Raw genomic sequence first — 13259 nt, forward strand, 5'->3', positions numbered from 1 at the left:
CAGACCTGCAACAAGAGCTGGTCTGCAGGAAACTGAAACAAAGAGGACATCCAAGCTACCAGCTAAAACAATCAGCAGTTTATATTTCATCCACCAGTTTCCTGCAGGGAACATGTCACACCCATCCCCATGGTATCCGTGTCCCTTGCTGTTTGCACTGCCTGCAATTAAGGCTCCTGGAAGGAGGCTGGAGCGAAGTCAAAGACAGTGCAAGCAGGAAGTTACTCTAAGGCACTTTTTTTCCTCCGCTCCGAGTGCCTTACAGTCAAAGGTATCCACCCTCTGAACGTGTCCCGCTGCTGCTTCTGGGGTTTTTGATCGTCTGCACGACTGTTTGAGTCCTGTGGCACTGTGGAAAGAACCCCACTTCCACCAAGAAGCTCTGCCTGGTCCTACCAGGATAGGATGCCCACATTGACTGTGCCTGGAGCCACACTCACGTTCTGCCCCTAACTGGGCAGATGTTACACATGAAACCATCGAGCTCGAACTGTGTTTTAAGCTTGGACGGGAGAGCATTACAAAGCAAGCAGTTGAAGCTCAAATGCTGAAGCTTAAAGGCTTCAGCCATGACGTGACACTGCGTTATACCACATCAGCTACAAACCCAAGTGCTCCACTTGGCTCAAGCACTGCTTCTCTGTGCAGATATGTTGCTGGTTCGAGCACACTATCTCAAACTTGCTTACTTGGGCCAAAAGCAGCAAAGGCAAGCTTTGTGACTGGTACATCCACAGTCCGTAAAATGCAGCTCTGCAACATCAACCACTTGGAACTTCCTAGCTGTCCTTCTCCTCTCTCCACTTAAACGCTCTGCAGACTTTTATTTCGTGACAGAATTCAAGACGCGCGCTGGGATAAGCCTGAGTGTTTCCTGAGCACTCACAGGAGGAAGTTCTTTCTGCGACTCCTCACACTCCTCTTGTTTCTGCAGCTCCTCACACTTTTCCTGTTTGTGCCCGAAGTGTAAAGTTGGTCAAGGGGAAAAGACAAAGTAGCACTGAATGTGTTGGACTCACAGTTAGAAAAAGTAAGAACAACCATGGATGTTAATTTCAACGTTACCAAAAGCCATTTCCTCTAAAAACACACACACACAAGCAAACACACATGAAGTATCCCTACGGATACATCAAGCTATTTGTCCTGCAGGCCAGAGAGGAAGGAAAAGGTGGTCTCGCTTACATTCAAAGATTTGGGAGCTATTTAGGCACTATGGCGACAAGACAAAAAAAAAAAATACCTAAGCAGGCTTGTTTATTAGAGAAAAACATTCCAACGGGCTGCATTAGGGTTCCTACAGAACAACATTTTCATTTCTTCATATTTCTAGCTATTATGGAAATTGTATCCTGGAACAGCACATTTTTTGTGCTATTTACCTTTCATTTTCCTTTGCCTTCAAAATAGTAGGAAAAACCAAACAAACAGTGCTTTCAACTCTTAGTGCAGTTGTCCTGAAAGCCATGCTGACTTTTCTCGTGCTATACCTTCCAAAGCAGGCAGAGATGCCCTGCTGTCCTGGGTTCCTTCAGGAGAAGCTGTTCCTGGCTCAGCCTTCTGAAAACAGAATTGTTACTCCAGCTCTCGCAGCAGAGGCTGCCGTTTCAGCCAGTTCAGCTCCTGCCCAAGCCACCTCTCGCAGCAGCTGCTCTTAGAATGAAAACTTTCTGTCCACACAGCGGGAGAGTCTCAGCAGCAAAAGACACACAGAGGAAAGAGGCATTTCATCTTCACCACGCTGCAGTCGGCCACCTCCACAACAGGTCAGCAGAACGAACTGCACGAACGCCGAGGTTTCATGTTATCTTAAGGTTTTGGTAACTTTCATCTCTGTCCTGACTCTCTCCCCTCCTTCCCCTTTTTCTCCAAGTGGGAGAGGAAGGGAAGAGGCGGAGAATACCTGTAGCCCTAGGAGAAAATCAAAAGGAAAAAAAAAAAAAAAACAGGAGCTGGCAACCTTGACCGAGGATTTCTGCCAGAGCCAGGAACATAAAAGGTGGCTGGTGAAAAACGTATTTCCACATCAAAAGTGATGCTACTGACCTTGGGAAGCTGAAAGCCTGGAAAATTACCTCTCCTTCAATCCTCTGCTAGGGGTAATGGAGAAAACGTGCAGCTGCACGAGGAAGGTTCATTAGCCTGTATCAATTCAAGCACAACCCTTTCCTCAAATCATCAGCTCCTCTCTAGGATCCTAAGAGGTTTCTCAAGAAAGAGAGACTACCTATTACCCACCTGAGACCCCCACAACTCTAATTCCGTGGGGACACAGCCAAGCACCTGAGTCTCCCAGTTTCTGCGAGGGTCAGTTAAAAGACAAAGAAATGAACTGAGGAGTCAGGAGAATTAAAGCATGACCTCCGGGGAAAAAAAGACTGAACAAGTACGCTTCATTAGCGTTGAAAACTGATTATTAGATTCCCAATTGACCAGAACCTCAGTCACGCCAGAGAATTGATCCCGAGCACTACAGCATGTCTGCCATTAATTGCTGTTAATTTTTGCAGTGCAGCGATTACGGGTGGCATGCTACTGAAACGCCAACCCACTAACTCCAAATATCTCGGTGTTCCTTCACCAGAGCTGTGTCTCTGACAAGACCACGAGGCCAGTACGGCAGCACAGCATTTGACCATCACATTGGTACCGTGTACGGCTGTGAGAAAGCAGAGGTGAATTTTAACATAGCACGGTGTCTCAGTACACAATACTCAATTCACTGCAAGAGAACAAGAGCTAAAACACGGTGTCAAACTGTGATTTGACACCACAGGGAAAGGCAGACCTATTTAATTGGGAAGAAAAATCTTTTGACTTTAAGTATTGCAGAAAAAAATCAAAAATGCAATTGAAATTAAATATTTCAAATGGAAATAAGCTCCTGTTTGGGAAGATACTTCTGCACGACCCGAAGTCTAATAGAATAATTTAATTAAAAGCATTCAACCAACACAAACTCACTGCTAATGCCAGATGATTTGCTGATTACCTGGAACATGAAAACGTCAGTGATAAACCAGCTTTTGACATCTGCAGATGCACAAAGAGCATTTTCTTCAGCTCAGCTAAATAACTGGTTCATTCATTCGCTGGCAGAGAAGGCTAAAAAGACCTGGCCTCCTTTTCCAATCACTGAAAAAAGAACTAGATACCAAAAGCAGAGATCTATTAGATTAAAGTTATTGGACTCTTTTTTTTAAAAAAAATCTTTAGGACTGCTCTATCCACCAGTAAAATCCATTTAGTTTTTACAGTTAATGAGGCTAGTGTTAAAGTTTAACAAAAAGATACCATCTTAATGCTAAAGTCTAATACTGAGGAAAACAATTTTATATATACACACACGTATATATATTTAGCTATAAAGCCTCGTTTAAAAGTTATAGCCTGTCTAAACTACATTTAGATGTTAAAATATCAGTCCCTTTATTTTTAAATCACGTGGACACTATCTGCACAGATAACACTATCACTGTTTGCCAACATGACAAATGGTAAAGCTTCAGCATCTGGATGTTAGGCTACTAAATCACCCAAGCACGCATGTAAGACTTGTGATTGTCAAAAGTCCAAAAGCTGTATGTAAACGTAGCTGTCAGTTATCAATGAGAATAAACTTTTTTAAAAAAAAAAAGCAAAATAGTAAAACCAGTTATTAAATCAGAATCTCTCCCTTCCCTCGATTTAAATCACAATTAAAATCCTGAATGAAATCAAGCTATCCCGTTTCACAACCTGAATCCTGGTTACAGATAGCTCTCTTTTTCAGAGCACGCAGCCTGCACACATCGATGAGCAGACTGAAAGGAGCAAGCATCACGGTACGTTTGATTGCATCTATCTGGACTGATCAGTTCAATCTTCAGAAGCATCCATGGGGAAGGGAGGGAGGTAGAATACATCTGGGAGGAATCAGAAAGGCTTTTTTTGTTTATCAGCAAAAATAAGTAATTCTACACTCCTCCTGTTTACTTTTCGATCATTGGTCGTGGTTATTTTCTTTCCTGATCTCCACTTAGCTTGCTACACTTCCTATTTTGAATGCCCAAAACAGGTATTTGAACAAAAGCCAAATTTCCAGACGTCTCTGCACGTACTGTACAAGATTTCCAATGGAAAACCAAAACTGACAGTTCAAGTAGTGTAACTGCCCAGCTGAAAGTGAGCTGCTATCTTATTCTGCATAGTGGCCAGATGGGATGGGGAATCTTGCAGGCTTCCACTCTGAGTTTTCACCCTCTTAACATCATGGATTTCTTTTCCCTCCTTCTTTACCTTCATGGATATCACGCTAGGATTTCTGTTAGGCTCACCTCCACACAACCAAATGCACAAAATGGACAAAATGCAACCAAATGTTACTAACCGGGCGGGGACAGAACACAATGACGACTACAGTTAAGAGCAAAGCTGCTTTCACAGTAAGAACTTCCATTTAGGAATTAAATTTCTTTTATAACCTTCTGTACATCCTGCTAGAATGCATCCACTGAGGTTTTTTGCTTTAATCTTCAAACTTCCAAACAAGGAAAAGCCACTGGCTGACCACGGGAGAAACAGAATCTCTTTAATTACTATCATAGCCTTTAACATCAGGAGCTACCTGGACAGACACAAAATATCAGCTGGAATTCAAGCACTGAAATACCACTCGCCAAGCTCTGCAACTACTTCAAGGAATCATCTGGGTAATGTCCTGTCAGGTGCGAAGCACGCATTCACCTGAAAAATAAAAATCTAAGCTTTCCCGTGGTTACCAAGCAACTGAGAGCAGAAAATACGAAGCTTTCAAAATAGGAAAGCAAACCACAGCCAAAATTAATTATTTAAAAGTCAATCCAGCTGGTTTGTCAGCCGCTCTCTAAAAGCCTTTCTTATAAGAGCTCCTGTTTAATCTCTGACCTCTTAAACAAATAAACAAAAGGCAATTTCTAAATAGGTGCTTTCCGCATGCACCCTGAAGATCTTCCCCAACCCCAAAAGCAGATCACTACTCTCTACTGATATCTAGGAAAAAGTTACAGTGAACTTAAATATTTATCAAGTCCTCTTTAGGAAAAGGTAAACTTTCTTTTACGAGCAACCATTGAAACAGCACTGCAAAGATAAAGATAATTTATTGTTTGCTAGTCCAGGTCAATCAGCATGCAGTGAACAGGCACAAGAACCGAGGGGTGGCACAAAAGGTAGAGTTGTGCAAGTTGTTCATTAAATGCCACTTTTCTGCTAAAATACTTTGTTTTACAGGCCTTAAACACCAAGACCATAAAATAGCTGTTGTCAGCTCAGAGAAGCTGTACAGATGCCTAGTTTATTACTTGTAGCACCAACTGCGTATTGTTGTTTGCTCAGCTCCAGGACTTTCTCCTACTGTTTTACAACCTGACCAATAAAAGCTATCTATTAGTTACCTTATTGATTCCACGTCCTTATTTCCTGTAATACTCTTACTGCATTAGAAAACGGTGACTCACCTTAGGAATTATCACCATAAAAAATACACTTCTGTGATTCAGCATCAAACCTGGACCTGCTGATGAGCTACAACTGAAGGCCTAACCTCCTGAAGCACACCAAGGCGTGGGCCTAAGTGGATACCAGCTTCAGATGCCCAGTCCAGATCTTTACACACGTATCTAGTCTTACTTTTTGTATCACTCCTCCTGGCTTTTTCCAGTGAACGTCACGGACATTTCGCTGTCGGCGGATACCAGATCAGTCAGAAGCACGAGGACTGAAATTACACAGTTGGCTTTTCTCAACAGTCTATCAGCTGGCCCCATCTCAGCCTTCTCACACAATTCACTTCTTTCTCCTTGTGCAGCACGTTTAATAGCAGGAGCACAGCTGCCAGAATCACACACGCGTAAAAGCTGCCAGCACTCCCAATTTTCTCACAGTTGCATTCTAGCATGCAGGAATACACCTCCCAACCAGTTTCTAACTCCTCTGCTCAGAAGAGCTGTAACCATTTGAAATATTTACAGCAAGGTCCTATAGGGTTGGGGTTCAGGGCTGGTAATGCCAGGCAAAAATTGTGGCTTTTTGCGGTATTTCTGGTTTTTGTTTTGAAACTGTCTTTTTAATCCCTGCAACCATGAAATGTAATCCCAGATAATGCATCACTTGCAAAAACCTTCACAAATCGCTTGAGACCTGTTGTACACGGATACAAGATCTGGTTATTTCAAACAAGTACAAAAACCTTCCCAAGGGACGTACAGTCTCCCTGCTCTGTATCATCACTTTTTGGTAGCTCACGCCCACCTCACAAGAGCAAAACCATACGAAATTAAGAGCCATAAAAGACATCGCGTGACTGACTTGTGCCCAGACAGCGTACATTGATTCATACCGATTCCTCTTGCGTTTAAGTAAAACAACGAAATATTGAGCTATTGACTTTTATCTGCTTCCATCAAAACCTCAGTCATTTTTAATGAGGTTGCAAGTTTTTAGACTTCTCTGGCTCTTGCCTTCAGAATGCTCTCATCTGGACTGAGTCATATAGATCCCAGCATATATAATTTCTCCCTTTTTAAAGACAAGATCATAACATTCAAACCACCACCAGGGAAACCATAGATTCAGAATCATCTCTCCGATGACTACAGTCATATCCTCCTCCAACTCCTGTCTTACAGTCATGAAAAATCATAACCTAAGTAGACATTTCAGAAGGCATTGGCTTTTCAAAGCGTGCCACTTCTGAGGAAGCCCTCCTGTAATCACAGAAAGTTTCCAAAGAGCTCTGCTCTCAGGCCGAGCAGAAGCAAACAAAAAAAACGAAGCCTGGCAAAAAAAGGCTCTCTCTTTGTGTGAGGCAAGACGCAACAAAAAGCCTTCACACATCTGATCCCAAAACTGAGAGAAGGAGATGTACAACGTTCGGTTGGGCTCTGATAAGCTAAAATAACACCCCCAGAAGTAAAAATGAAGCCAAAAAAAAAATAAAAACAACAAAAAGAAGGGGGGTTTCTCCTGCAGCCTGGCCTCCTCGTGAGCATGCTGTGCAGCGGACACGCACCTCCAGACGGTGGCAAGGGTCTGCTCACCCACTGTGGGCTGCCAGGCAGGATCCTACGTCAGGAGCCGCCTCAGAGAGGGCTGCTGCCTCCATTTTCACTCCCTACCTGATGCTCGTTGTGCTGCCAACGCTGCCTGGGCGCTGGCCCCGCCGAGAGACGCCGCCTCACCTGGGTAACGTTATGCACCGCAGTACCTGGTACCTGGCACCCCTGAGCTCATATTTGGAGCCAGAACTGGGTCCTGTGCCTCACACAGCCCCTCACAACCCCCCTCACACAGCCCCTTCTCCCACAGGTAAGGGGCGGGGTGGAGGGACCCCAAATCACCCCCCCACCGCCTTCCTCCCCTCGGGGCTGCCCAGGCGAGGCCATGGGCGTGCGGGGCGACCCCCACCACCACCCTGACCCCCTCTCCCTTCCTTCATCCTTCCTTCATCCCTCCTTCATCCCTCCTCCTCCTCAGCCCCTGGGGGCGCCCCCCGCCGCCCGTTACCCGCCGCCAACGGGCGCCTCACGCACCCCGGCGCTGCCGCGGGGGAGCCCTGCGGAGCCCCGCGCAGCCCCGGCCGTGCTTCATGGGCAGCGCCGAGCATGGCCTCTCCTCCTCCTCCTCCTCCTCCTCTTTTTTTCCTCCTCCTCCTCCTCCTCCTCCTCCCACAATGCACCCCGGGCATCCACATTTGAAGCGACTTCCTCGCCCGGCAGCAGCCCCGCGGCTTCCCTTCCCTTCCCTTCCCTCCATCCCATTCCCGTCCCCACTCACATCCGTCGATCTCCTCCTGCAGGTCCTCCTGGAGCAGCGACAGATCTGCGGGGACACGCACACCATCAGCCCATACACACACACACACACAGCCTCCCTCCTTCCCTTCCTTCCTTCCCTCCCTCCCTCCCTCCGTGCCGACCCCACCCCGCAGCCCCCCGCACCCGCACGGGAGAGCAGAGGAGGAGGAGGAGGAAGAGGAGGAGGAGGAGGAGGAGGAAGGAGGAGGCGGCGGAAAGGGGGAGGGGGGCGCTCCCTACCCGCCATCTTGCTGCAGCCCCCGCGGGGCGCCGCGCTACATGGAAGGCAGCGGGGCTCGGCGGCGGCAGGAGGAGGAGGAGGAAGAGGAGGAGGAGGAAGGAGAAGAAGAAAAGGGGCGGCCCCGGCGCTCGGTCCGGGCCTCGGCGGCGTCTCCCCGCGTCCCCCGGAGAGCGTTGCGGGCGGGCGGGCGGAGGCAGGCGGCGGGGAGGAGGGGTCTGTGCCGGACACGCTGCCCCCGCCCGCCTCGCAGCCGGGCGGCCTCGCCGCGCTCCCCGCCCCTCGCCCTGCCTCACGCCCGGCCCTGCCCGCTCACCTGGGACGCCGCAAATCTCGCTCCCCAGGCCCTCTGGAGGGGTTGGGGTGGCCAAATCCCGGCTTTGGGGCTTCAGGGGGTCGCCTGGAGGGAAGGGTCGGTGCCGCAGAAGTGGCTGCTGCAGCCGCTGTGAGGTCACCCAGGGGGAATGTCCCCAGGAGGTGGCCGTGCTCACAGGCACCCTCCTCGGCTGCACTCCCGAGCAGCCCCCCTCGCTTAAAAACACACCAACTTCCCTACACTGCTGCTGTTTGACTTTATAAAAGTTTAGTTGCACGTACACGTAAAGGTATCCCTCATTTTCCACACTTGCTGGCTGTGCCTCGCAGTCAATGCTGGCGCTACTTCCAGCTATTTGGATAGTTTTTCCGCTGTACACGGGAAGCTGAAAATTGTTGGATAAAACAAACGCTCTAATTACTTAATACCCACAACACTTGATACAGAAAAAACATTATAGATACCAGTGTTACCACGGAGTCTTATCCGTTCCCCAGTCTTATTTTTATCTTTGTAATAATCAGCGGTGTTCCTGCACGAAAGAGCAAAATAAGTTATTTTTGTCCAGTTTTTCCAAATAGGATGAGGTTTTGGTTGCTCAGTTTTTAACTTAATGTCTGACAGCACGCCTCGCCTCGTAAGCTGTTTTTTAACATCATACTGCTGCTTTCCTTTTTTTTTTTTTTTTTCTTTTTAAGTCACATAAGGAATAAATCACAAGAGTTTCTCCTTTTCTTTGCCATTGTGGCTGAAAATGTGCAATATATTAAAGTGCAAACATCTCTTTCCTTACACTCCTCTAGTACAAGCTCTGCCCTGTTTCATATACATTCAATCTTTAGAGAAATCACTCGGGCCTACTAGGTACTGATCGTGCAACACTTGCTTTTATTCAGATATATGACCTCAAAATCTGAGTAAATCAAAGAAACCCACAATGACCATGTTACATGAACTGTGCTATTCTCTGCCAGAATAATCAAAGAGAAGATTCAGGGGAAATATTTGACAGCGCAAATAGCTAGTAATGCTGGATGTAATAGCAGTAGACCTAGAGCAAAAAAAACAGACCATGCTTGAAGACCAAATTTGTATTATCTCTTATTACTGCAAGTTATTTTCAAGATTTCTTTCCTCTCTGCTTTACATTCTTCACCACAGTCAAGGCTCAGTTTTGCATCCTCTGAAGTCAACAGCAGTAGCTCAAAATGTTACGTGCTTGGTTTTACTGAAAGAATCAAGGGCTTTGGTTTCTCTTTCCAGCTCTATAAAAAGGTGCTAATGCACACTAGGTCGCAGTGGTCTGAGCGCAGCAAAACTGTCTTGACTATTATTACCAGAATGAGAAATCAAACTGAATGAGATACATATGCTGCAACTGGGTTTATAATTTGGAATACGTCGGAATTATTGCTCTTAAGAGTATATTAATAGTTTTAATCATCATCAGTGCACAATTTATGCAAGAAAGCAAGGTAAATGATTGCAAGAGATCATACTTAACATAAATTCCTATAAATTAATTTTGGTTCTTCCTATACGCATGTGATCTTCTCAAGCAGTGATTAGTGATTTTCTCCGTAGGCAGGAGTGTGTGGGATGTAAATAGCACAGATAACAAGGATCAGAGTGATTTAACCTTGCAAGACGAATTGCAACTGTGCAAGAATGGCATTTTTTTTTGGTACAAGTTAGCCCTAGAATATTAGACAGCTCCTCAGATGCTCTTGGTCCTGGTACCACTGCTAGCAGTCATGGGGAAAGGTCTCTTGTCTGTGAACAGAAACGCTGTGGCAAAACCTTTGGCTCATCTTTGGCTCATACAGTGACATGCACATGGAGAAAAATCACTTTGATTTAGCTTCAAGCTACTATGCAATGTAAAATCCCACTTAATGAATAAGTAACCAGATGTTTCTAAACTTCTCGGCCTCAGGAGACCTGTGAATTCCCTGGCACTCTTTAGGGGCCTGATCAAAGTTCAAGGCCATCATAAGATTGCCTGCCACAGGTCACAAAGCAGGCAGGCAGAGATGCTGGAAGTGTGTGACAAGCCCACTCTTTCCGACAGTGCTGAACTGCCATTCAAAAATAAGGTACCTAATTATACAAGAAATTGTTCGTAGCAGGCTTGTTTTATTAGACGAGACATGTTAAGGAACAAACTCTACAGCACCTGCCAAAATGTTCTAACAGATCTGTGCTGGAGTTCTCATAAGCCAGCTGAGTACCTGTACAGGCGCTGGAAAATACAGAATTTAAGAAATGGATAAACTCATGTTCACACACTGCATCTCATGGAAAAACACACTTATAAGGGACAGACACCAAAGCTATGGATGCAAAGACACAGACGGAAAACTGCTTGGCAAGATTATTTGCATGGGACAGAAGACACCTGTATTGCTATCTGTATGAAGTACCTCATAAAAGCCCACAGCAATCAACGAGGCTTAGTAGTATTTGCATAAAGTACTGCATAAATATTTACAAACCTACACAAATGACCAAGCAAGATGCAAGATACCTCATATCCATCTAGACATATTCCCAAAATGGTATCCTGTGCTTGGTCACCAATATTTCTTCAGTCAAAACTGCACCAGGGATATGGAGCTCAGGCTCAAAACCACCACAGGCCCAAGCGCTCTCGCAGAAAATAATTTATCTCCTCTCATTTGTTGTGAAGGAGCAAGTCACCGTGTCTGACCAGGCTATAGTGCCAGCTTTCACTTTCCACATGTTAACCAGCTTTGCAATTCTCCCAGGCTACCCTTCCTGTGTGGGATGAGCTTCCCATAAATATCCGCAGAGCCATATCGCGATCCTCCCCCAGACTCCTCTGCAAAGCTCTTTTCTTGTAAAGCCTACAAAAAATGTATTGGGGTTAGACTGCTGGTGCACTAAGACAAATGCTTATCCTCTTGAGTAATACTGACTCATAACTTTCTTGTCCACCCCCGGGATTCTGTCTGCACACATATGGCTTTTTGGTTAAGTTACACATTTTATAGACCATCTTTCTCTTCTTCGCATAGTGCGTAACCAAAACTAGCCCACGACTAAGTAGTCGGATTGAGATACATATACATGCATAAGCACATGGGTGCCTATAATATGAATGGGTCCACACCTGAAAACCTGATGGCTGAAGCCTCGGACACAGTTGATGTGCTCTTGAAAATGTGTCTCATTGAAGCATATTTGCTAAAAAAGGATGCTCGTCGTAACGCCTTTCCGTTCTTCTCCTTCCCGTTCTCCTTCCTTTTCTCCTTCCCTTCTCCTCCCCATTCCTGTGGCTTTTTGTTGTTGCCTTTTTTTTTCTCCCTCCAATAAAAATCCTCAAGGTCTTTTGTGTTGTTATTATTGCGGTGTTTGTGTCTTGTTTTTATTTATTTATTTATTTTTAATACATCCTTTTTGGATATGAAGGTTTTTGACTCTGCACCACTCAGTTTTATTTAATTTCACTCATTTCCAGAGTACCTATGCTGTACCTATGTAAGACTCTGCTGAGATACAGGACTTGAAAGTCCTTGCAGGCTTTTTAGTTTGACAACCATGAATTGATTAACATCTAAATTTGCTGACAGAGAGCTCAATTAATACAAAGTTAAGTTTACATTCTGGGTACTTCATGTCCCTCCAGGACAGTGACAAGTTCAGTGGCAAGTTCAAGTGATGCTCTAGCTTCTCTAAACTGGGGAATCCAAACTGAGGTATGTACCAATACAACATTAAGACTGCACCTGGACATGGCAGAGGTTACTGGCTTGGATTTGCAAGCAAACCTGTTGCACCAAAGGCACAAGGGTGGCAGCTGTACTGTGTGTGGTCAAAAGAAAGAGAGGTCTGCATGCAGGAGAGAGTCCAGACGCCTCATTTTACTGTTAAGACCACTACCAGTGGTGATATCCCCAAATCCTTTGGCAATAGGCACTGCATGAGGGTGGTCTATGGGCTTTTTGTTGGGCAACTGAAAGTCCTTGTCTGTATCTGATCCTTTAGGTGCTCCCAGGGGCTGTGCCAGGGAGCTGGGGCCCTGAGAGCCACCTACATACAGGATTCCTCGTTCAGTATCACATACCTGGGCACAGGTTTTTCTTTAGCAGAGAGCCGTGCTGCTTCTCTGAGGAGCTCCGTTTCAGGAACCATGTGTCATGCATACAGTCGGTATGGAAGGCTGAATCACTGATCAAACAGGGCAGAGTTCAGTTTGCTCTGATGTATCTTAGCTCCGTATTTCCTGGTGCTCAGAGGTCTGCGGCTCGCCGACATACTGGAAGGAAACAAGACTGGACAATCAGAAACTCTGAATCTTTTCCTCAGCTGCCTGTTGAGATTTCTTTCTATTTTATTTTATTTATTTTATTTTTAACAGAGGGAAAGAAGTCTGAATTTTGGCTGGCTGTTGGAAGAAACTCCAGCACCCACGCATATGTGCAGCTGGGATGCTATCGTAGTTAGACGCTGATATTCTCCCCTTTCTTCCTAGATCTCCAAATCCTTTTGAAAGGAAATAAATTCTTCTTATAGGTAAAGAAACAGAGAACAAAGGAAGCAAAGTGATGTGCTTAGTGCTGCTTATCAGGAAATAAGCAGTTTTCCTGAAGCAAGACATTTCCTGAGGTGGAAAATAGGGAATAAAATAAACCACAAAAAGACCTTTGCTATTTTTCACTATCTGATGTCACTCGATTCATGACAAGTATGAACCTAATGCGTGTCCCCGCTCTGAGTCGTATGCCAGGACACCCCTATCCATGTAAGACTTGCCCTTGATTCAGCCAGGCTTTCCAGCCTTTCCTCAGCCCACACAGTCTCCCTTCCCCACCCAACCAGTCCCTACCTGGCAGTACCCAACCTGATTTTCAGATGAATATATTTGCAT

The 13259-nt window shown here is 45.5% G+C and overlaps 1 protein-coding gene across 12 annotated transcripts in view; it reads right to left on the reverse strand.

Moving 5' to 3' along the window:
• The window catches only part of PPP4R1 (protein phosphatase 4 regulatory subunit 1), a 59926-nt gene extending 51469 nt beyond the window's left edge, over positions 1-8457 (reverse strand). For 2 of the 12 annotated variants that reach the window (XM_068671630.1, XM_068671629.1), the window contains exons 1-2: positions 8055-8286; positions 7795-7839 (exon numbers count right to left, since the gene is read on the reverse strand). In XM_068671630.1, coding sequence (XP_068527731.1) covers positions 7795-7839; positions 8055-8061 — 52 coding nt within the window. In that variant the 5' untranslated portion in view covers positions 8062-8286. Of the gene's footprint in view, positions 1-7524; positions 7692-7794; positions 7840-7958; positions 8014-8054; positions 8287-8368 lie in introns of those variants that run through there. The other 10 variants (XM_068671625.1, XM_068671635.1, XM_068671632.1 and 7 more) reach the window with 9 other exon arrangements.
• Between the last annotated feature and the right edge of the window lie 4802 nt (positions 8458-13259).

The sequence above is a fragment of the Anas acuta genome, chromosome 2 (genome assembly GCF_963932015.1).
Source record: "Anas acuta chromosome 2, bAnaAcu1.1, whole genome shotgun sequence".
NCBI lineage: Eukaryota > Metazoa > Chordata > Aves > Anseriformes > Anatidae > Anas > Anas acuta.